This window comes from Schistocerca americana, chromosome 8 (assembly GCF_021461395.2).
Source record: "Schistocerca americana isolate TAMUIC-IGC-003095 chromosome 8, iqSchAmer2.1, whole genome shotgun sequence".
In the NCBI taxonomy this organism is placed as follows: domain Eukaryota; kingdom Metazoa; phylum Arthropoda; class Insecta; order Orthoptera; family Acrididae; genus Schistocerca; species Schistocerca americana.
This window is the reverse complement of record NC_060126.1, coordinates 393,181,835-393,208,072: the sequence shown is the minus strand read 5'-3', so window position 1 is coordinate 393,208,072 and position 26,238 is coordinate 393,181,835. Positions and strand designations below refer to the sequence as shown.

The 26,238-nt window shown below is 44.1% G+C and overlaps 1 protein-coding gene and 1 non-coding gene across 3 annotated transcripts in view; one reads left to right on the top strand and one right to left on the bottom strand.

The window, feature by feature from the left end:
- The window catches only part of LOC124546000 (cytospin-A), a 947,875-nt gene that overhangs the window by 707,767 nt on the left and 213,870 nt on the right, over positions 1–26,238 (top strand). For both annotated transcript variants that reach the window (XM_047124972.1, XM_047124971.1), the window contains exon 3: positions 7,963–8,226. In XM_047124972.1, coding sequence (XP_046980928.1) covers positions 7,963–8,226 — 264 coding nt within the window. The remainder of the gene's footprint in view (positions 1–7,962; positions 8,227–26,238) is intronic.
- On the bottom strand, positions 18,444–18,517 carry Trnat-ugu. The gene has a single exon. It is a non-coding gene; the product is annotated as a tRNA-Thr (tRNA).

Genomic DNA, 26,238 nt, shown 5'->3' with positions numbered 1-26,238 from the left:
CGAAAAATCGGATAATAAGTATGGTCACAACGCCGTCTCTCAGCACAGGTATGAGCGTTTGGCGAACAGTACAGCCATAACAAAAAAAAACCGCAGCACGGAATGCAGAGAGCACGTTTGTAGGAGCGACAGGGTTTGTGAGGAAGTACTGAACAAACTGGGGAAAAAAATTGTGGCACAACTTAACTAAAAAGAAGCAATCGGTCAAAGGGATACATCCTGAGGCATACAGACATCGTAATTAGCAATTGAAGGAAGACGTGTCTGAGGTTAAAACTGTATAGCGTGACCAGGGCTTGAGTGCAATATAAGTAGATTCATACGGTTATGGGGGTTGTAGGTAACAGGAACACAAAACTAAAAACCGTAGTATCATGTGACTATAATATCAATGAGTCGCTGTTGGAATCGGCCAACTCATACAAATTTCTGGGTTTAAGACTTCGTATGGATGTGAAATGGAATTATCACGAAGGTTCAGTCGTGAGTAAAGCAGGTGGCGGACTTCAGTTTATTAGTAGAATACAGTCAGTCTACAAAGGAGATTGCTTACAAGTCACTCGTGCGGCCCGTACCAAATAGGACTAACAGGGAACATTAAACGTTTACATATAAGGGCAGCACGAATTGTCACAGGTTTGTTTAATCCGTGGGAGAGTGTAACAGATACTGAAGGATACTGAAGGATCTCAACTACCAGACTCCTGAAGATAGACCTAAACTATCCCGAGAAAGTCTATTAACAAAGTTTCAAGAACAGTCTTTAAATGATGATTCTTGGAATATAGTACAATCCCCTACGTATCTCTCACAAAGGGATCGTGAGGCTGAGATGATAATGATTAATGCACGCACAGAAGCATTCAATCAATCTCTCTTCCCGCGCTCCATACGTGACTGGAACGGGAAGAGACCCTAATAACTGGTACAGTGGGACGTACCCTCTGCCATGCACCTCTAGGTGGTTTGCAGAGTATAGATGTAGATGTAAACTATGCAAAGATAAAGACTTTCACAGGATATAGTCACGTGAAGAACTCCCACAGACTAGTCTTTGGGCTAAAAACAAGAATAAAAAATACTACAAATTCTCGTATTAACCAATATATTTAAGCAAGTATGTTTGAAAAAGAAAACAATAAGATACTTCATAACGACAGACTATATCTCTTGGAAAGACGAGAATAGTGGTACAACGCACGTTAATGTTCGCGTTGAAACTTTCCGCAAAATATTCGAGGAATGAGCTAAAATTGGAAGAAAAACCGACTAGGATCGTGTATTGGGCTGCAAACGCTGCCAAGTAGATATCTCAGACTAGGTTTGGTCTCGTAGCTGGATGAATAAAGTAGGGCCAAGAAGAAATACGTTTTAGCTAAAATTGGAAGAAAAACCGACTAGGATCGTGTATTGGGCTGCAAACGCTGCCAAGTAGATATCTCAGACTAGGTTTGGTCTCGTAGCTGGATGAATAAAGTAGGGCCAAGAAGAAATACGTTTTAGGGGGTTAGCAGCGTAGAGCTATGTTCTTCCTGCATATAAACCGAGAGCTTGCCATGACAGCTCTACTGGGCGGAGTTTACACCTCTGTAGCCATTTCGGCTGCGTTGCCTTTTTGCTTCATAACATTTTTCGAATTTTTTGCGAACATTTAAAGCCAACTTCAACGTGCGTTATATCGCTGTATTCGGATTTTCAAGGACTACAAACATCATTCCATTTAAAAAACAATTTTCTTCAGTATTTAAGGTGATAAGAGCTAAGAGGATTAAATTTGCAACAGAATTATGCGCATTTCTGCATACTATCACCTATATAAACGTCCTATCGGTATGTTGAACCGTTTAGGAAATAAGAGGTGCAAGTTTTAAATGTTCACCTCTATATACTTTAGTGCCCTAATAAATTGGATTAGTAGAAAATGTCTAGCGTGTGTTGGAAACTGGTCATTTTATGGTGTACCTGTTTGGTCTATAAATAACATAAGATAGCTGTAGAAGTCTCTTCGGAGCACATGTCCATTTTGCCCGAATGCTGAAGGGTGTAACTTCAGGTGCTGGAAGACAGTGTGTCTCCCCAGAGTCTAGAGACTGTAGTGTAACGACGTAAGGTTTGTATAAATGATTTTCTTTTGACATATGACCATGTGCAGACTTCGTCACCTACGTCAGTTACAAACCACTTCAAAATTATTTAAAATATTTTTAAAGTTGTCTCTGAATGGTTCTTGAACGAAACTGTAATTAAAACATCATCATTTGAGTCGTATGCGCAGAATTACGTCACTCAATCCAATTGGTTTGCGCAAACTTTTTTTCATTTTAGATGTTGTTTGTTTCTTCTCAGAAATTATATTAATGCAAGTTACCTGCTTTAATAAATATTAAAACCACATTGAATAAACTTTTAAGACTCAAACTCGCGATGAACGTTGTCAAAAACTAATAATCTTGTCAAATAAATCAGTAATACTTCTTCCTTAATATAATTCTTCATAAATAAATTCTCAGAACACGTATTTAAACTTTTGTAGTATACACTAGTTTATTATCTTCATATATACTACATATAGACGTGAACATGAGCCTTGACAAGATAGGACTGAACATTTACAACATGAGTAAACTTTCTATGACGTCATTGTTGTAGAAACATTACAAATTCTAATTTTTTCACTTTTTAGAAGCACGACGCAACAACTCGGTTTCAGGATCTTCTGTTGCTCTTCGGCTGTCGACCCGCGACGTATAGCTTTGAAGATGCTGTCCCCGTTCGTTGCGCCGCCTTCTCCGTACATGAAACATAAAATAAATACAAAACTTTAGATAATTCACAACCATTACAAATATTACAAAATACATAAACAAAACACTAAATTAAACTTATATTCACCTGCAAACTGGGCTGACACTGGTGGATGGGTGACGCTTCAATTTCGCGTCCCACTACAAGACATAGCTTTCCATTTTCATTCTAGACATACAAAAGTGGACATGATGTCAGTCTGTGACACACGCGAGTGTAAAGGTACGTTAAAATATTCACCCCATTATATAATAAAACGCATGATATCGGAATTAAAGATTTGCAGCAGGATAACATATAACTCTAAATGCGATGTTGCGACATGTTCCTCGGACAGAATTACAGGCAGGACGAAAACAAGATGGGCCGAAGAGCGAATAAGGTTCCCAAGTGCGAGTGAATCAATACTGAACAAACATTAGGACCGGGGAAAAGGCAAAATGAATTATTATTATTATTATTATTATTATATTCCATCCGCATGCTCTTCTTTTATCCAATCACCCAGCTCTTTGTGTGTAGCGGCGTTAATCCTGCTCTTGCTAATCACTGATTCTGTCGACATCCTGCGCGACTGCTACGGTCGCAGGTTCGAATCCTGCCTCGGGCATGGATGTGTGTAATGTCCTTAGGTTAGTTAGGTTTAAGTAGTTCTAAGTTCTAGGGGACTGATGACCTCAGATGTTGAGTCCCATAGTGCTCAGAGCCATTTGAACCATTTTTTTACATCAATCCGGGGTGTGCTGCAGTGGCTAAATGGGTGTCAGGCTAAAAGTCCAGTTTCCAAACCTCACTCGATGCTAAGAATTTTCCATTCATCGCCGCTTCTTTCATCATTGTCAATGATTTGTTATGGGAAAAATGCCAAGCTGCATCCATGTTAGTCTTCCTCTTTAGTTAATTTGCCCCTTTTAACTGAATGGGTAATGCAGTTAAAAGGTTGGAGGTAAACTGCGGTATACTACCTACAATAGGATCATGCATCGTCGAGCTATGTGGTGTTCTCAGTCATAAAGGAAATCACGTTTTGTACAAACACTCGTCAGCACTTGTTCGGTGTTCGTCGTTACGCTCATCAACAATCGAGCGTGACGTGTCGCCAGTAGTGTCCCTTCAGTCCCAATGGCGTTTGAATCACTGGTAAACAAAATTCTCACTGGCTGCAGCCGACGTTCTGGGTCCAGGTTTGTGTATTTGACACATGTGGTACTTCGTGGCTTGTTATTAAACGTATATTGGACCATTTTTAATATGTTCCGTGTTAGATATCTGGCAATTCGCCGACCTTATTCGAAGCAAATTATACAGCGCATTTCGCCCTTTTGCCAACTTAAAGTACGAATGATGGTGGCATGTTGACTAAATGGCATTTCGCAAGACAGTATGCCGAAAGTTGTTCTGGTTTTTAGGAAAAAAAAATTGTATCGAAAAAATTGTAGTTCAGTCTCTAAGGAAATATTACAGAAGCTTATGGAGTCTTTGAGCAACATCGTTCGCAATTCGTAGGGATTTCTTTAGAAATACGCCTGTGCCAAATAAAAGTATGGCTGGATGTTCTTTCGATTATTGGCGGCTTGGGTGCAGTCGCAGAGGACGAACGAGTCAAGTGAATGCAACAGAGTAAACGAAATACAGCTATGACTGTGTAAATATGCGTTAAGGCAAACCCATATTTTTACAGGCGACTCTTGCTTACACCAACTTCAATAAATCGAATTTCGCAATAAATCGAACTGCTCGTCAAGTTCGTTAACATAACCTCCATAAATCGAAGAAATCCTGTGTGTTTTGTCGAAGCCACTACTGTGGCAGGTCGCAGCGTAGAGTCAGCGGACAACATTCGGTAATTCGAATTATTGCGTCAGTTGTTCAGATAATTGTTTCGTCATTCAACTCTTTGTGGCACTCCTTTTGCTCACGAACGCATAACTTACCACAGTTCATAAATAAGTTGTAAAAATGACTTGAAAGAAGTAAATGCGTTAGACTTCCGAAGAAAAGAAACGAGTTATTGAACCCCTGGTGGTGAAAAAACGGGATGCAGCGGAAGGTTTCGGGATTCAGTCATCCACGCTGTCCACAATCACGAAGCTGAACGGTAAGACTGCTGAAATGTATCATAAGGAGGGAGGGACAAAGAGGACCGGCTAACTGAGTCTCCTCCTCTTGAAGAACGCTTATTTCAATGGCCTAGTTAACGTGGAGGTCAAACACATATGTCGGAGGTTATGTACCTGAAAAAACAGCTTCAGTAATTTGCTGTTAGTTCGGGCACTGAAGGGTTTGCAGCAAGTGGGGGAATGGCGCACTAAATTCATAAAGACAAAATCTCGTTTTTAAGACGATTTGTCGTAAGCACTCCCATTTTGTACACACCGAATGTTTAGCATGGTAAAATTAATGAAAGTGCAGTTTTCCTACATATTCGCGGAATATAGTGTGTGCATTTCGATTGAAATAGTGTGTGCATTTCGATTGAAATATTAAAATAAAAAATAATGAAACTGGTAAAACTTTATTCTGAGTTCTAGTTATTAATTTCTGCCTTCGTGAAGAAATTAGTATGTTATTGAAACTAGGTACACTCTGGTTCCACTTTTTCCTGATTTCATCTTAATCAAACTCGCGTTAAATCGAAATCCGTTATTCGAAATGCTTGTTAAGTCCCTTGAACTTACAATTGTTTCAGTCGAGGGTGTAGTGTTGACAACATGTGAGGTAACATGCTTTCAGTTTGCGATTAAAACATGACTACTTCCAAGCGAAGGTGTTTCACAGGAGTACAGTATATAGAGAAAAACAGGATAACGCTGACGAATTGCACAGCATATAAGGTCAGTGACTATATATTACGGAGTCGCGCGCCTTGATGTTTGCTCTCCTGTGCGCATTCCACTGGCAGCTAACAGCTCTTAAGACACCCCCTCCACGACCTAACGGCCTGCTGACGTGCCTACGCCTTTCGCGTCATGCAGAGATCTCTTCGGGGATAAATACTTAAAAGGTTTACGATCTCTGTTCCTTTTAACCGGAAAGCCCTAAAACTTACCTGCAGTGTGCTGCAGGATGCTGTAGGATGGAGATAAAGTGTCGAACGTCCAATCAACATAGAGTACGCAAGAGGACTACACTAGCATTCACTGGGTTACTTACGGATGCGGAGGAGGCAGACACAGTTTTACTGTATTTAGATAGAACTATGCTGCGTAGGGACACCAGTTTTCATCCTGTAGCTTCTTCTTACACTCTCTCTCTCTCTCTCTCTCTCTCTCTCTCTCTCTCTCTCTCTCTCTCTCTCTCTCTCCCCCCCTAATATATATATCTCTCTGGCACTTACATAGTTCCTCAAGGCCACCTTTAATGATTCACCAAACGAGCGATCAAGCCCAGTATTTGGAAAAAGTCCACACAATACCTTAATTACTATGGTACGGCATCTCCGTCTCACCTTTTTGGGATGAGATCACGTGACTGCTGGTACTCCCTCGAGTTGTAGCCCTTGTCCTTGGGTAGCCCTTGTAGATACTGATCCTATCTACGAGAACCACGAGACTCGATATTTTACCTCCGAGTTCGGCTTGCTAAATCTGCGATTTCCCCTGTCGCTGTCCGTCTGGTAAGTCATGTGTTGGCCCACCCGAGAAAAATGGTTACCCCACCATTTTCACTCCATCTCACATTGCCAATTGCTGCTGTAGTTTCAACATGTGCACGCGTTTGTTACGTACAGATGACGCAAGGTGTTGACAGCACGCCTATCTTGCATGCAGCAGCACTTCAGAGTTGATGTACTCGACTACGATGTCAGTTTCTTATTGTTGATGCTGTATTAATGATTTTATATAATTTCTGCGATTACATAGTTAAAATTACAGTATCATGAAGCCGCCACGCAGCTAACGTGAAAGTGGCAGCAGTAGTACTTACAACTACTTCGATATGGAAATGATTGGCATTTCAGCGCATTTGCATATAGTAGATAGGCGAATCGTCACCACCGTTCTGTATGGAAGGAAATATTCTGCAGTGGGTTTCTCATTCAGAAACTGCATTGGAATCTTGTTGGTTGATTTTATGAGAAGTTAGTGTTATGCATCGCCTAAAGAGTAGAAACGTCTACTTGCACCTGGTTGATTTCGACAGCTGCAGGACGGTGGTTGAGATTATCGCATTGGTCAAGATGCTATGTCTGCCATGCTAATATGGCTCCACGTGTGTACCGCCTAGGAGGACAAATGTATTGTTCGCAAAACCTGTGCGGGATCGTCCAGCTACATCATGCCCCTGAGTTAGTGAATGCAGTTCTTTACACCAAGAAAAGCACACACATGGGCAGTGCGACGACTCCCAGAGCACCATAAACTGTTAGAAATACGGTCATGGGTTGTGGTTTCCCTTGACGCAGTAGCAGATAGCAACTCCCCGACAATTCTACGTCCAGCAATAACACTGGACGCTTGGTGGACCCTTGTCGCCTCTTCAGACAAAACTGGTTCAGCGTCCAGCATCACAATGGCCGTAACAGTGTTGGATAGTCAGACGAGATGGCACTTCACTAGATTCCATTTGTCATCGCCATGTGGACCCAATACTAGGCGTGATGGAATGTGGTGCCATTGGGTACACAACAGGATCACCTCTTGTTTGCATAGACTACTTTGGGCTTGTGGCTGTGCCTTATTTTCCAGTGTTCTGAGACCTTACCTTTCAGAAAGATAACGCAAGACCGCATTGTTATCCGTGCTCCTCTGACGTAATTGGTTACAGAGGTTATTCGACTGTTGACCTGGGCGGTACATCCTCCAGATGTTTCATACATTGATAGCATCAGGAGAGTCTCGCACACCAGAGCTCGACAGCCATTAAGATTGATGAACTCTGCTGTAGGGCTGAAGACGCATATCTGCTGTTGGGGCTCAGTTCGACTCATTGCCGAGATACGTTGTTGCAGATCTATGAGCAACATTTTGTGTGCAGTATTCTCCCAAATAACCTACACATTCATTAATGTATTCTTGCTAGTATACTGTATTGAAACAGCAGGTAATACTTGGTTGTTCGCTATCCTTGCCAGTGCCTAGCAGTGTACATTGTGTTCGATATATGGGAGGCGGTGAATAGAGACGTTAATCAGACGATTGGTCACGATTTGTGCAGGAAACGGGTGATCGCGAGTCTGACGCGAGGTGGTGTCCAGCCAGTGCGCAGCAAGCCGGCTGGCGGCAGTCAGGACACCGCGAAGAAGCAGAAGCAGCAGCAGCAGCCGCCGCCTCGGCGGCACCAGCTGGTCCCGGCGTCTCCCGCCGTCCCAGTGCGGAACCTACGCCCGAGGGATCTGCCGCCTAATACAAGGAAGAAGCCGCCAGTTCCTACCGCCGTCGCCTCCAGGAACAACCTCCGCGGCCGCACGCCCACGCCCAGGTCAGTACGCAATGCACACGCACGTTCTTTAACTGCCAGTTTCAGAAAAATTATTATAATCCTAACTGGTTCAGCCGCACATTGGCTGTCTTCAGCGTCTACAAATGAGAAAACTACAGTAAAATCTCTTGTCTTTTTCTTGCAAATAAAAATCAAACTAATGATGGGAGACCTTACAAACTGGACCTCTTCTTCTTTAATCATTCTTAGAGAATTTGGGGGTCTTCCTAAAGTAGTACAACACAGTCTGTTACACATACAAAGGGAGCAGTGGTGGGGGGATGAGAGAGAGAGAGAGAGAGAGAGAGAGAGAGATGGGGGGGCGGGATCCTCCCAAACCCCTAGATGGGTTGCAGCCGAATTTGTCACAGGGTCACAACCTCCTAGCTCCAATACGAGCAGAGATATGGGTACAAACTTTTTTCCAGTCCCTGCCATATAGTCTATCATGCACTACAGATGTAGCATGTGGGAATAGTACCAACTACCTTATAGACGGGTTTGCAGGATGGCGTGCAAATCAGGGGCAAGAGTTGGCTCTCCAGCCCCCTGACATGTAGGCTACACTGCATGACAGATATGTTGCGTAGTATCAGCCTGCTTTCTGAATCTATTTTGCAGGGGCTACACATGGGCTTGGGCTTGGGCATGGGCATGGGCTTGGGCATGGGCATGGTTTGGGGAAAGCTGAGACAGATAGAGGACGACATGGAAAGAGAGAGGGTGCAGTAGGCGATGGACACAGACAGGTGGAGAGGATGAGGTGATAAATAAAATAGAAAAATTCGTCTTTGAAGGTAGAAGACTCTCGACTGCTGTTAAGCACAGTACATTACAAGGTTACTAATTGTCCAGCAATGACACGCTCTTCAGTTAGTAAATGGACTTATTTACAGTAATAAAAGTACACACACATGGGCAGTGCAGTTTGTATTTACTCCTACACTACGTATCTTTTTATCAAATCACAATTTTTATGAAAATAATTTATTTATCCTATCAGGTACGAATTGCAAGAAAGTAAATTAAAATTTGATGGATGTGTGAAACCCCTACTTTGAAAAGATAGTTACACAGATAGATAATACTGTTCAGTATCTAGAAATTAAAAGGTATTATTTCGAGTTGTTATTCGGTGTTCTTGTATCAAATTTTAATTTGTGAATACTCGCATTTTCATGCAGTTAGTAATTAAAAGTAGAAGGATGTTATCTATGAGGGTAAGTCACTAACTATCTGCAACGAATTTTTATAGTTTCTTATAGCTCGTCACCCTACTTGTACATGATCCTCCGATCCTCCATTGCACATTCTTTCCGAGACCCACTGGGAGAGGGGGGGGGGAGACCTGATTGGATAGCAAGACACACATGCACAGCTTCTTTTACCTGTTGATCAGAGCTGAATAGATGGCCCTCTTCAAGTGCACCCATTTCCAGTGATAACTCGTTTCAGAAACATCTCATCTTCGTTAGCATGACGGTGCACTGAGTGCTGATAGCTTTTCACAAGGTTACATTGTGCGCTTCATAGGGTTGTTTTGGAGTCCATGTCGCCAGACTGGGTGATAGTTGAGCCTGTTATGCACGATTACATATGCAGAACCATGCAGAATCTGTATATATAATATGTCACACTATTAGGGATCGCTCGTCCGCTATTCAGAATCGTGGCACTGACTCGTTTAGTATTGGTATTAGTTATGGCTGCTCTGCACTTTCTATACTCTTCAAGCTCGTTTGACCACATTTGACCTATGCAGTCCACTGGTAAACACTTTGCTGTGATAAAAGATTGTTCCCATATTGTACTGAAAGTCTTCAATGAAGCTATGAATTACTGCCCCCGTGCGCCCCCACTCCCTTCTGCCCCCACGCACCCCCCACTCCCTTCTGCCCCCACGCACCCCCCACTCCCTTCTGCCCCCACACGCCCCCGCACTCCCTTCTGCCCCCGCGCTCCCTTCTGCCCCCGCGCTCCCTTCTGCCCCCGCGCTCCCTTCTGCCCCCGCGCTCCCTTCTGCCCCCGCGCTCCCTTCTGCCCCCGCGCGCCCCCTTCTCTGATTACAGACTTCTGTTGTTCTATGGTGCAAACAGTGAGTGATACAGTGGTCTTCACATTGCAACATCGAAAAGTGGACTGATGTGATGGCCCTGCAACATACCACAGGCAAAGACAACGGTGCCATTTAGTGACATGAGATTAGAAAACTGTAGACTCAACATCTGGACAATTAGACAATAACTGCACATAGTTATAGCCATGACTTAAAAATGTTTGAATATTTTAAATGTATCATTTGCACTTTTGTTGTTTGAAGTTCAAACAGAACTCAAAATATTGCTACCAGGAATACTGGAAACAGTTCTTTTACGATCATTAAACTTTTTATACTAAGCATTGAATCTGCCAGCAGTTATATATATTAACTTAAAAATAATAAAGCGGTCTGAGATCTTACAATGTTAGGAGAATTTTCCGAATTTTTTTGGAGAATTGTGTCTTACTACTGTAGGAATTTTATGTCCGATAACTGATGTTCACATTCTGTTAGGTTGAAAAAAGTGTAGTTAATGAAACAAAAATCAGTTCCACTCTCGAATGACCTGTGGGAAAAAGAACACCTATGTATTTCCGTACAGGCTCTGCTTTTCTTGTTTTATTACGAAGATCGTTTCTTTATATGTAAGCGAGAGTCAACAAAACATTTTCGCATTCGGAGAAAGGCGGTGATTCAACTTTTCTGACAATATCTCGCAGAAACGAAAACGCCTCTCTTTTAACCATTGCTACTCGAGCTCGTGTATATTAACCGTGACATTCTCTTCCCAATTTCGCGCTAGTACAAAACGATCTGTCCTTCTTTGATCTTTTTCGATGTCAGCCATCCATCCATCCTGTCTGGTAAGGATCCCAAACCGCACAGCAGTACTCCAGCAGATGTCGGACAAACGTCGTGTAAGCAGTCTCTTTAGTGGATCTGATTCGACTTCTGAGTGTTCTGCCAATAAAACAAGCTTCCTGGTTCACTTTCACTACAAAATTTTCTGTATGATGATTCTTATTTTAGTTGCTTGAAATTGTGATATCTAGCTATTTAGTTGAATCTGCAACCTTCAATTTGTGTGAATAACATGTAATGATCACCAACATAAATTTAGATAATACTGTAGTGTCAGTAATAAAATGAAATGTTAGTTGTTGTTCTTCTATAATGATATCTACTGATAGTCACAAGGCATCACAGCTATAATGGGCAATATGATTTTCCATTGATGAGTAGATTAATGATAGAATAATTCATAATATACACTACTGGCCATTAAAATTGCTACACCACGAAGAAGATGCTGTGATACGCTAATGATTAGCTTTTCAGAGCATTCACACAACGTTGCGCCGGTGGCGACACCTACAACGTGCTGACGTGAGGAAACTTTCCAACCGATTTCTCATACACAAACAGCAGTTGACCGGCGTTGCCTGGTGAAACGTTGTTGTGATCCCTCGTGTAAGTAGGAGAAATCCGTACCATCACGTTTCCGACTTTGATAAAGGTCGGATTGCAGCCTAACACAATTGCGGTTTATCGTATCGCGACATTGCTGCTCGCGTTGGTCGATATCCAATGACAGCAGAATATGAAATCGGTGGGTTCAGGAGGCTAATACGGAACGAAATGCTGGATCGCAACGGCCTCGCATCACTAGCAGTCGAGATGACAGACATCTTGTCCGCATGGCTGTAACGGATCGTGCAGCCACGTCTCGATCCCTGAGTCAACAGATGGAGACGTTTGCAGGACAACAACCATCTGCACGAACAGTTCGCCGACGTTTGCAGCTGCATGGACTATCAGCTCGGAGACAATGGCTGCGGTTACCCTTGACGCTGCATCACAGACAAGAGCGCCTGTTTTATCGATTGTGTACTCAACGACGAACCTGGGTGCACGAATAGCAAAACGTCTTTCTTTCGCATGAATCCAGGTTATGTATACAGCATCATGATGGTCGCATCCGTGTTTGGCGACATCGCGGTGAACGCACATTAGAAGCGTGTCTTAAGTCATCGCCATACTGGGGTATCACCCGGCGTGGTAGTATGGGGTGCCATTGGTTACACGTCCTGGTCACCTCTTGTTCGCATTGACGGCACTTTGAACAGTGGACGTTACTTTTCAGATGTGTTACAACCGGTGGCTCTACCCTTCATTCGATCCCTGCGAAACTCTACATTTCAGCAGGATAACGCACGGCCGCATGTTGCAGGACCTGTATGGGCCTTTCTGGATACAGAAAATGTTCGACTGCTGCCCTGGCCAGCACATTCTCCAGATCTCTCACCAACTGAAAACGTCTGGTCAATGGTGGCCGAGCAACTGGCTCGTCACAATACGCCAGTCACTACTCTTGAGTTCTAGGCGCGCAGTCCGGAACCGCGCGACTGCTACGGTCGCAGGTTCGAATCCTGCCTCGGGCATGGATGTGTGTAATGTCCATAGGTTAGTTAGGTTTAAGTAGTTCTAAGTTCTAGGGGACTGATGACCACAGTAGTTAACTCGCATAGTGCTCAGAGCCATTTTTTTTAACTACTCTTGATGAACTGTGGTATCGTGTTGAAGCTGCATGAGCAGCTGTACCTGTACACGCCATCCAAGCTCTGTTTGATGCAATGCCCAGGCGTATCAAGGCCGTTAATACGGTCAGAGGTGCTTGTTCTGGGTACTGATTTCTCAGGACCTATGCACCCAAACTGCGTAAAAATGTAATCACATTTCAGTTCTAGTATAATATATTTGTCCAATGAATACCCGTTTATCGTCTGCATTTCTTCTTGGTGTAGCAATTGTAATGACCAGTAGTGTATTTCATCATTACCTATGATAAGTACACTGACCAGCCAGAACATTATTACCACCGACCTTCTATCGATATAAACCCGCCGAGGCGATAAGTCCCCTGGCGAGGAATGACTTTTAGTGAGACACACGCACGGCACATTCAGTATCAGTGAGCCTACCGTCCATATGTAGAATGGGGATTGCGCACGATGTATGAGAGCAGATCGTGATGGGCCGGAGGCTTGACACGAGCATTTCGGAAACTGCACGACTTGTCGGGTGTTTAGGAGTGCTGTGGAGAGCGTCTTCAACACGTGGCGAAACAAACGTGGAACCACGTCCTGACTTCGTGGGCTGGGAGGCCACCCCTCATTACACATGTCGGACGTCGTAGGGTGGGCAGACCGGTGAAACAGGACAGGCGGCCAACTGTGGCAGAACTAACATATTTTTAATCAAAAATGGTTCAAATGGCTCTGAGCACTATGCGACTTAACTTCTGAGGTCATCAGTCGCCTAGAACTTAGAACTACTTAAACCTAACTAACCCAAGGACATCACTCACATCCATGCCCGAGGCAGGATTCGAACCTGCGGCCGGAGCGGTCGCTCGGCTCCAGACTGTAGCGCCTGGAACTGCTCGGCCACTCCGGCCGGCTAACACATTTTTAATGCTGGGTAGAGTACAAGTGTGTCTGAACTCTCCTAACGGCGGATCCCAGCAGCCGGCCACGACATCGGCAACCGCGACTGATCATCGGCACTGGACGCTGGTGGAGTGAGCATTGCGTGGTCTTATGAATCCGATACCTTCTTCATCATGTCTCTGGGAGGGCTCGTATCCGTCGTCTTCCAGAGGAACAGTCCCTTGCCACCAATACTGCGGGACGGAGACAAGCTGGCGGCGGGCTATTATACTCTGGGAACTAGGGATGGGCAAACTCGTTCATCCTTGGGAAGTAGTTCACTGCTGATCGTTCTTTTTTGGGAACCGTTCATTTTTTACTCGTTCAGTCCATTTGTGCTTGGTATATGTTTCTTATGAAAAACTGAAAACTAGTAGTGTACGTAACTGAAGGATGGAGGGCACCAAGAGGGGTCACTTGCCTCCCTCCCTGGAGTTTTTATTCATTACAGAATTTTGGAAGTAATTTCTGTGATTCTGCAGAACCCCTCGTTTAGCCAGCTGTAGCGTTGTGTGGCTGATCGCAGGGAAATAATGTAGGGTGGTGTACGGAAAATCGGCCCCGAGTACAGACTGCCCACCAATTACGGACGGTGTGTTGCCCGTTACGAGCAGATACAACAAACAAACATGTAATAATTTGGCAGAGAAGAAATAACAAGCTAATGGAAGCAACAATTGCGAAGCAATCGATGTCGATGTGTAGAGAGCTGGAGAAGAGAACATGAAAAACAACGCCACGCGCATGGGCTATAGCTCATGTAGTCATGTAAACCTGTTGGTGGGTGTTTCCCAACTTAATAGACCACAAGTGTCTTGTATAAAATTCTTCGTTTCGACTTCAACTACATAGCTATGCTACGTTGTAAACAATAATCGTTTACACCCTACATATACTTCACGTTGTCTCTGGGTTCGTAGGCGAAGTAGAGACTTTACGGAAGCGGAAAATAAAATGTGGTTTTCTCATCACACTTGCGTCACACGCTTAGTAAAACTTGGGTTTTTATGTTGCATTTTTAAAGTTAATATACCAATAATAATGATAATTAAGTTCGCAGTAATAAAGTTTCTGGTTTGAAAGCTCCTTCTGAACAAATGTTTTTGATATAATAAGTAAATACGATTTTATGGCAATCTAAGTCTCTTCAAATGGAGAGGCACCGCTTTTCCTACTGAGCCAGAATGACCCACAACCCACTTTTTTTTATTTTTTCAAAGAAACCAAACTAGCAGGTAATGCAAATTGGAAACAACCAAACTTAAAAATAATTAGAGCCTTTCTAAATTTAATGTTTTGTATATGAAAGACACACCAAAATCGTTTTATATGAATTTCTTACTCTTAAAATTAAGCAAATTATTGAAACTTAGTTGCTAAATCAAGTCGATGAAACCAAAAAATATGACTAAAAAAAACTTGCCTTGTTATAAGTATGTCTTCTGCTGTTTATCGATATAATGAAGTGAGCTGATATACCCTTTTGTTACCTGAAAAGACGTACCTATACATACAACGTAATTTTTATGTAATTTACGTAACTATAAAATACTTTTTTGATTACCGGTCGTGGACGCTGAATAGGCAGAACCAAGAGCAAGAACACTTTGGAACACATGTAAAATAGGCGAGCGCAGTGAACGAAACGAGCATCTGGATACTGACGTAACTAGGAGCAGTCGGCAGTGGAACTGAAACAGGTGGTCATGCGAAGAACGACGAGTGCGGCCGAGGGAGACTGAGACGAGCACGCGACCGAGGCTGGAACGAGTCGCCGCGACCGAAGTGAACTAGTGAACCGATCGTTCCTTGGAATTCGTTACTGGGTCCTTTCGTTCATCTTGGTGAACTGTTCCTTTGCACCCGTTCGTTGGCGAACTACCCATCTCTACTGGGAACATTCACGGGCAAGGAGTATCGTACACTGGTTGCAGACCACGTACACCTCTCCATGACAATCGTATTTCCCGACGGCAGTGGCACTTTTCCAACAAGACATGTCACAAGGCCATGAGTCTGATGGAGTATATCGAGAAACACAACGGCGAGTTCCAATTCATGTGCTGCCTCCCCACCCCCCTCAACTAGCCAGGTCTGAAACTGACCTAACACATCTGAGATGTGCTTGAACATGGCGTCAGACCTCATCACTCCTCCTGCCCGAAATTTACCGGAATTAAGTGACTAGTGTGTGTGTGTGTGTGTGTGTGTGTGGTGTGTGTGTGTGTGTGTGTGTCCCTCCAGAGACCTACCAAAGTATCAATGGTCCCATGCCACGACATATCGCCGCTGTTGCATGTGCCAAAGGTGGACATACCGACTATTAGGAAGGCGGTCATAATATTCTGGCTGATCAGTGTGTATTGCCTTGATATTTGTTGACACATGATGGTCTGTGTTACAGAAGCAGATAGTCACTAAAAATATTATTCAGTAAGCAGCTTAGGCTGGTAATCGTGACGTCTTTAAATATATAAGGGTTATGGGGTACTATCTATACAGGGTGTTACAAAAAGGTACGGCCAAACTTTCAGGGAACATTCCTCACACACAAATAAAGAAAAGCTGTTATGTGGATAAGTGTCCGGAAACGCTTAATTTCCATGTTAGAGCTCATTTTAGTTTCTTCAGTATGTACCGTACTTCCTCGATTCACCGCCATTATTTCATACGGGATACTCTACCCGCGCTGCTAGAACATGTGCCTTTACAAGTACGACACAACATATGGTTCATGCACGATGGAGCTCCTGCACATTTCAGTCGAAATGTTCGTACGCTTCTCAACAACAGATTCGGTGACCGATGGATTGGTAGAGGCGGTCCAATTCCATGGCCTCCACGCTCTCCTGATCTCAACCCTCTTGACTTTAATTTATGGGGGCATTTGAAAGCTCTTGTCTACGCAACCCCGGTACCAAATGTAGAGACTCTTCGTGCTCGTATTGTGGACGGCTGTGATACAATACGCCATTCTGCAGGGCTGCATCAGGGCATCAGGGATTCCATGCGACGGAGGGTGGATGCATGTATCCTCGCTAACGGAGGACATTTTGAACATTTCCTATAACAAAGTGTTTGAAGTCACGCTGGTACGTTCTGTTGCTGTGTGTTTCCATTCCATGATTAATGTGATTTGAAGAGACATAATAAAATGAGCTCTAATATGGAAAGTAAGTGTTTACGGACACATGTCCACATAACATATTTTCTTTCTTTGTGTGTGAGGAATGTTTCCTGAAAGTTTGGCCGTACCTTTTTCTAACACCCTGTATAATATTTTCTATTTCTTAATCGATTCGCGTCCACCTGTACTGCGGTATAAATTGTGAGATCGCAGGAGGTTAACTTGATGTATCAAAGAGAGCGAAAAGCTGAAAAAAAAAACTATCGTAAGTTTCCTTAAGCTGAACTGGCACCCGCTGGATAACTGAACTCCTGATAGTGTAAGGTGATATGAATCTGTCGCTGTATTGTGGAAGGTTATAATAGCGGATAAGGACGATCACGTAGGGCAAATAATTCAACCTCAGCATGATGTGATCGCGGTTGCTGTCGGTGTCACGTCCTGTGTGACGGAGAGCCGTGAGTTTACGACCTCCGCGACCTTTGCCAGCAAGGCGACGCGTTCCGGCTTTCCTTGGCCAGTTTGGAAGCCACTGACCCTGGCGAACGCAGTTCGTTGCCCGGCTGGGCTGTCTGGGCGCTGCGTTTCCTTTTTGTTTTTACCTCAGGTAAAAAGACGTCAGCGTCTGGCCCGCGTTGTCCGTGTCGGCTCTTCGGCTGATTGGTCCATTGCAGCGTTCTGAGGAGAGGGTCGCGTAAGCGTTGTTGTCAACGTTGGCACTGCTTCACCACTTGATTTGAACCCTCGCCAAAGGTTCAGATACGTTGAATGAATAATAACACTACGTTATTACTTCAGTTACATGAGTTGCTTAAGACAGTGTATTGTATGATGCTCCTTTTGTCCATATGTTCATCGTTACTTCCATTGTTCGAGGTTACCCACTTCTCTTATCGAACTTGATAAAAAAGAGTTACTGCCATCCTCGTAGCACATACACATTAAACGCACGCGCGCGCACACACACACAGAGAAAGATAGATAGATAGATAGAGAGAGAGAGAGAGAGAGAGAGAGAGAGAGAGAGAGAGAGAGAGAGAGCCCGTGGCAGAGTAGGCATCCCTTAGCTTCTGAGGCTTCAGCACGCGGCTAATCTTTTAACGAACATCGTGCCCAAACTGTTGGTCATTGTGGTCGTATGGCTGACTACATGAATTATGGAAACTTCAGAGTGCAGCTACAAAGTAAATGAGACTATTCATGAAGGGTCCATATTCAAAAGCTTCTGCGCAGGGGAAAATAGTCGACTGACGAGAGTGGCACTACTGCTTATGACCAACCTAACTGCGTCTTTTGCAGCAGGTTCTGAAAGAAAGGCTTTGCCATGTTAGGTTGACGGGTGCTGGCGCCCTTTTTGCCGCCATATTCACATTGCAGGTGTTTCCCCGTACATCACGATGTGTCCTTTCCTACAACGGCTCCGAGGGAAAACACCTTGGCGACAGTTTGTAACTCTTTAATTCTATGAATTACATAATATGAAATAAATGATGACTAACTGGAACCCTCAGCTGCCGACAGGTGGTGTTGATATACCTCGATGTGGACAGCTGAAAATGTGTGCCCCGACCGGGACTCGAACCCGGGATCTCCTGCTTACATGGCAGACGCTCTATCCATCTGAGCCACCGAGGACACAGATGAATAGCGCGACTGCAGGGACTTATCCCTTGCACGCTTCCTGTGAGACTCACATTCCCAACTGTCCACAGTTCTACATATGTAATGTACTTTAGAGCCATTGACCTACGTCTGTGCGAATGCGCACAGGTTGCCCAAACTCTTACGGGAATCGCCAAAGCGTGCGCGAGTAATGAGTGGATGGGCAAATGTCTATAAAATACATTACATATGTAGAATTGTGGACAGTTGGGAATGTGAGTCTCACGGGAAGCGTGCAAGGGATAAGTCCCTGCAGTTGCCTGTGTCCTCGGTGGCTCAGATGGATAGAGTGTCTGCCATGTAAGCAGGAGATCCCCGGTTCGAGTCCCGGTCGGGGCACACATTTTCAGCTGTCCACATCGAGGTATATCAACAACACCTGTCGGCAGCTGAGGGTTTCAGTTAGTTATCATTTATTTCAGGAAAAAGCTGCACGGTCGTCAACAGTATTCTGTTTTTTCGAGAACAGTAACTGTCTTCATACATACATAATATGAATTACATAGGCGTCAAAATTTGGGAAAAATACCTCCATATCTGAGGAACATCACTGCGTTATACCAGGTGGTAATGATTAAACTTTCTATATTTAACACGTTATTATACGGAAAGTAAGTACCGTATGAGTACCCAACTTGGTAGCATTAACGTCCAGAGCATGGGGTGCATGATTTCCATGCGTCACAGCGCCAGCATCGAGTTCCAACTATGGTCACAAGGCTCCTTGATCGGTCTTCGTGATTCATAGTCTGACACACCTGCACCCGACCAGTCGCAGTGCACTTTTTGGAGTGTCAGATGGTTCAAATGGCTCTGAGCACTACGGGACTCAACTGCTGAGGTCATAAGTCCCCTAGAACTTAGAACTTCTTAAACCTAACTAACCTAAGGACAACACACACATCCATGCCCGAGGCAGGATTCGACCTGCGACCGTAGCGGTCGCGCGGTTCCAGACTGTAGCGCCAGAACCGCTCGGCCACCAGCGGCCGGCCTTTTTGGAGTGTCAACATGAGCGTGGACCAAAGGAGCAGAACATTATTGGTGGATCTCTATTATCAAAACAACAGTAATGCTGCAGCTGCACTTCGAGAATACCGCCGACTGAAAAGATTACTGAAGGGTCCTCTTTCTCCACCTGCAATTCGGAGCATGATGAAGAGGCACCACAGATAGTTAATGAAATCTGTGTTCCTATCGCAGACAACGCTGGACGCAATTCCCCGTCGTCAGGCAGTGCGCTTGCTGCGCCACGACAGTTGAACATCCCGTGATCCACCGTACAGAAGGTGCTTCGAACCACTCTTAACCAGTATCCGTACTTGTTGCACCACAGGACGCACAAGGACGTGTTGACTTCGCTCTCCACTTTCTCGCAAGGATTGAAGTTGACGAGGGCTGGCCCTGGACCATTGTATGGACAGACGAAATTCATTTTTCTCTGACGGGTGAGGTGAACACACAGAATTGCCGAGTGTGGGGATTTTCACCTCCAGTCACTTTCCATGAAGTTACTGTGAACGTGCCACTGCAGCTACGATCATCATTGGAACATTCTTTTTTGAACAGGTTGGCACTCAAGAATCAAAAGACTGGCCAGCGTTACTCTGATGTGCTTCGCCAGCATTACATAACACGCCCCCCCCCCCCTCTAAAGGAGGGAGACGCATTGAATTCAACAGTTTTCATGCAAGATGGGGCCCTCACCGCACATCGCTCGTGAAATTTACCTGCTTCTTCGAAACACGTTTGGAAACGATCAAATTATTAGCGGATCGTTTCCAAACGCTTGGCCGAAAAGGATCACCTGGTCTCACTCCCTGTGATTTCTGGATGTGGGGCTACCTGAAGGACGGGGTTTACCAGGGCAACATTTACATACGTGCTGATCTGAAGCGCAGCATATTGCAAATTTGTGGTAAGTTCCTATGGGCCCCAACTGCTGAGGTCATCGGTCCCTAGGCGTACGCACTACTTAATCTAATTTAAACTAACTTACGCTAAGGACAACGCACACGCACCCATACCCGAGGGAGGACTCGAACCTCGGAATGAAAGGAGCCGCGTGAACCGTGACAAGGCGCCTCAGCAAACAGCGCAGACGCGCAGCATATCAAGAGAGATAACCAGCATACCTACGGACATGATTCGGTTTGCTGTGCAGAATGCAATCCTTTGCTTTCAGACTCTCATGGACACTGATGGGCGCCATATTAAGCCCGTTTTGTAGCAGTAATGGTGCCGGTATATAATGGTATGATATACCGTAGCAGCGTATCAGAAGTGTTTCAGGTAAATTAATTCTGCATTATTTCTCTTCCCCATGTCTTTGGCATTAATGTTACCAAGTTTGGTACTCGTACGCTTATTAGTTTCCATGTTAAAAGGTGTTAAATAGGGAAAGTTTAATTATAACCACCCGGGACACCTCTCGGTTGCCCTCTAGAACACCCACAAAATTAATATTTAATTTTTGGTACCGGTGCTTCTATCTAATGAGGTTTTATAATCAATTCTGGGCTTCAGTTAATTTTATTTAATTTTTTATATAGTCCTTGGTTCAACACTCAGGATGACCACCCTATGAGGGTGTTGCACGATATACCCAGAAAGGAACTCCCACTGGACCAACCTCTGCAGGATCAAGCCGAGATATTGTTGGCCGAAAGGTAAACTTACTGGACACCGAAAAACACGTCCTCTGGAAATTGTCATGTAATTTACTTATTTATTTATTGCTGAAGGTTCAGCCAGGGTGATATCTGCAATCTCAGCCGTCCTTCACACACGTTTTTTGTGTTGAAACCATCGTATGTGACTGCACTGGGCGAGCATTCAAGGCGAACCCTTTGCTTGCACAAACAGTGATCTGGATTTCATCTGTACAAGCAAACAGGATGAGAGGCAGGGTTAAGTCAGTGGCACCAGATAACCTCGTAGCTGCTAATTGACGAGTGATAGCCTGACGGAGCGACGCTGTTGCTGCACTTCACAACGAAATGTTCGACCCATCTTCATCTTCGCACGTTACTTTAATTTCCGCGTCATCAGAAACCACAGATATATGAATTGTTCCGAGTACTCTTATCAAATCGCCGACCGCTTGTAAATGTCGATACACGCCTAAAGCAGGCAGTGATCTAGCACCAGTTACAATTTAAATAGATCGTTGGACGGGAGTTACATTCCGGATCGTTAACCATCATACGTAACCACAACACCGTCAGTCAGCAGGCATATTGCATGGGCCGCACGGTCACTGTCTTATTAGATGCTGCTTGCTGCCTTTATATCAGTTCTTAGGCGCCCTCGAAGGAAAAAAAAAATCCTCATGTTATTGACTGAACGTTTCGTTATGTTCATTTTGAAATACTGATATCTAGAGTCACGACTCTTCTATTGCTTCGTTACAATTTCGGTATACATCTACGCACACTGCAACAACTCTCACTTTGCGCACTTTTACAACATGCGGAAAACGCCTACTTTATTTGTAGAAAATAGCTGTGGAAACACCTGCAATGACAACGGTGTTACTCGCACGTCTCATCCGAAGTAACATATCAGAAATAAATCTCTGAATTGTAGTTGTCCGAAGGGGTGTGTGTGTGTCGGGGGGGGGGGGGGGGGGCTTCATCTAACCTTGTGATATACCAGATTTTCTTTAATTCATCTAATTTGATTTGCGCTCAGAACCTACAAGGCTTAAGGGTCAGTGAGTTTTCTATCTTGGTGGATGTTCTCCAGTACCTGTTTAAAATGGACTTCTAAAAAATGCAGGGAGGAAACAGCGCTTTCCAAAAGGGTGCTGTTACTGGGAGTAGAATATGGTCAGTGAACGCTTGCATTGTGTCCGTGAGCCGACTGGCTGACCGCCCCCAATTTCTTAACTTTTTTTGGGGGGGTGGGGGGGCGGGGGGTGGGGGGGGGGGGGGTTGGCAACTTGCAGGGTTGAGGAGCTGGTTAGCAGATCCCACATTCTTTGGAGGAAAATCGAATGGTTCTGAGCCATAGGATGTGTTTGAAAGTGTCCAAATTTTGGAAGTAGGACGTTAGTAATACATGGAGATCAACAAAGCATATTCTTCCATTGTAGTGTTAAATTTGTGTGGCGGATGACTACGAAAATGGAACAGACAGAGATGTTCAAACGTGAAGCGGACACACGCGTATTACTCTTCCATATCACTATAGGGACTTCCATTCGTAACCTTCCCATTCAACGGAGGATTCACCGTAAATCGTCACGTGTGGTTCTGGTAGACATTATAGAGCTGATAACCAATAATACACCATGAACTCTATTTCATTTCTCAAGCAAGTTAAAGAGTGATGGAAATTTCTTCTACCAAATTGACCAGGGTTTGTAAGAGTATTCACCTGAAATGGCTTAGAGACATAACAAAATAAGCAGATAAAGAGATCTGTTCATTTGTTGATCTTCATCTTTCAATGAGATTCATCACTATTTAATTCAAGAAACAAATTGCAAAACTGTAGTATGAGGAGGGTCAATAATCCTCTGAAACTGAGGGTAAAATCTTTCAGGTTTTTAGGCAACGTCACAGTCTTAAATTTCTTTTCACATTTGATGTTTCATGCCCTCTGCTGGCATTTCTTAATTTATCGCCAAATCCGATATATTTTCATAATCAGATTCGATATGATTTTATAACCAGAGCTTAAGACCTGTAAACAGCTGCACACAGTTTTTATCTCGTAACATGCAAAATCATACGAGGACGACATACTTTCAGAACATTGTCACTCGCCTTTTCCTCGCAAGTGTTTTACGCGTATTTATACAGTATTTGAGTTACCCGAGTAACATTTGTTGCACGATATTGGCCTCTACCTGCCACACGAAGATTTGAGCAAGACTCTACAATGAAACATGTGAGCATGGTAGAGATGTTTTTAGCAGTTGTCAGAGCGATCTGGATCTATCGGTCATGGATAGGGAGAAACTACGCTGCTATTAGAATATAAGCGAATGGCAGTCGTATCTAAGAAAGCGCTCGCCCTGTTAGTGGAAAATAACTGAATGGCAGCAGATCACTCGAGAGGATCTCCACGGCGAGGGCGGCTTCTTTTTTGTGTGGGAGGCGTCGCATTTCCGGATGACACAGTGGCCTTCCCTACAGTGTTTATAGCGAGGGCGCGCCAACAACGGCGTCTTTGTCAAGGGCCGTACAGTGGTGCCATTATCTGGCTCTAACCCTGGGCAGTCCTGAGAATCGAAGCGAAGAGGTTCAGAGAACACGGTTATTTTATGCTCCGGAGTTTCCTGTTTTCACGGAGACAGCATATGCCGGGAAAGTATGCAGTTTTGCGATCTTGTAACAGGGGGAACGGAGGTACGTTGTTAGAAATAAACCGATGTATACTGACATTGTCACCTGACTCCTGATGGTGTATGTTCACCAGGAATAGATTGCGTGTCCTAGGACATCTTAATCGCCGGTCTTAAAAAGTAGAAACAAACAAAATAATTGCCGCTGAAGAAGTAAGTCTCAAGCGCATCTGAATATTACACTTCTTGCTTGCTTGTCAGGGCACATGCCTAGATGGCTATGTAAACATTCGGCAGCAGAGTGTAATAAAACTAGCACTCGAGCACAACGTACACTTCGCTTCCTCGCAAAACCATTTTCCAATAGCCGTATGAAATGCTCGGCAGAAAGTGTTGAGTTACAAGTGGGTAACTGTTGTGCGCAGCTAGTGTTTCACACTGCCAAAGGTCTGGGCATCAGTTGTATACGCCAGGGCTCCCCAGGCGTGGGAAGCGCCGTTGTAACCGCACCTGCTGGCCAGCCCACCTGCCGCACGCAGGAAGAGGGGTCTTCATACCGAGCAGGTACCATCGCTCTCCCACAGTCTCACTTTCAGCACCAGGCGCCGTAAAAGATTTTTAGACATCAACACTGGTTGTTTTGTCATTGTGAGCCGTTTTCTTTTCTCGTGAGCATGATAGTGATCCCATAACAAGTCGAGCTTTAGTTCCGTTAAGCTTTCCTCAACCGTAAGGGCGGTTTCAACATCACAGTGCTTTATCTAGGCATGGACTTCCTGGAGGTATTACGCCCTTTCCTTCTTCCACCTTCAAAATTTCAGAAACTCTGTTTATTTCTAACTCCTGGTACGTGTGAGATAGGCCATGACACAATGTAAGTACCTCGGTACTGCGGTGTCCAAAGAGTACATAATACACAGCGCGAACTCTCCGGTGAGATCGCGTGCTGCGTCTTCGCTGGTAAAAACACGGTCATGACTGCGTTTCACGTGCACAGTCTAGCGGTAGTCTTGATTTGAGCTGCCAATCCGGACTTCTTAACGAAAGAGGAGAAACAATCTGCTTCGTTCCTGGTTAGAGTCTTTCATTTACCGCATTTCTTAGCTCTTTGCCAAGTACATCAACTGGAATCGAAGTTCTTGAGGAATTGTCAAGAGACACAGTTGCCACGAATCTCAAAGGTACTCAACATTTCGAGTCTCGCAGAAAATCGAATTTAAAGTATGAAGTACTAAGATATGACAGTGTTTTGCCCGAAGACTATCATAGTGATTGTTTCTTCTTTCGTCCTTGTAGGCAATGATGCATTACGTTGTTGAAAAAACTCGTACGTGTGCATACGTTATGTGAGCACTGCTATCCTAGGAATTATGTAGCATATTATCTAAGAATCGTCGTACGTAAGACTATATCTGTAAAAATCCCTTTGGTTTTGTGTAATGGGAACTAAATTACGCTGTTTGTGAACTAAGACGATGGAGAGGCTGATGACCTGTGTAAAAGCGGTTTGAAACACTTGCCTAGTCTGCAGAGAGAAGTCAAAGGAGAAGATGTGGCAAGGAAATATTTAAATACAGTATACTTTAATGTGAGCAGTATGCTACGACTAGGAAAGATAATAGCACTTTTTTATGAACTGATTAACAAAGTAAATAAATGATTAAGGCAAAGAGGGGGAAAAAGTCACTGTGTAAAAGTTTGTTTGTCCTGTGGTAATCATATTAGGCATTTTGGATTGGGAAAGAGGATGCTGTGTACTAGAAATTCCTTCGCAGTAATGTGACAGTAACGGATAGCATTTATTCCCAACAACTCAGATTCTTGCCACAACAATTGAAGGAAAACATCGAGACATCTGAGAATGTCTTGAGGGCTGTTGGAACACAACAACACTGTCCCAGACGACCATAACATCTACATCTACGCGATTACTCTGCGAGTCACAATAAACTGGTTGGCAGAGTGTTCAGTGAACCACCTTCAAGCTGTCTCTCTAGCGTTCCACTCTCGAACGGCACGCGGGAAAAACGAGCACTTAAATATTTCTGTACGAGCCCTGATTTCTCTTATTTTATTGTGATGATCATTTCTCCTTATGTAGGTGGATGCCAACAGAATATTTTCGCAATCGGAGGAGAAAACTGGTGATTTAAATTTCACATAAGGAAAAAGCCGCCCAGGAACTAGACTCGACGATTCCACGTTCTCCCAACCTTGCTCTTCCTGTCTGATTTCCCTCGTCCTTCCATCCGCCCCCGCCACATTGCCAGAGAGAGAGAGAGAGAGAGAGATTATTTTCGAAGAAGTTGCGTCTGCCGGGAATGATACGTTACCATGAAAAAAATTGTAATTATGTTTGTTACATAAAATCAGTACTTCTGACACACTGTGTGAACGTGCC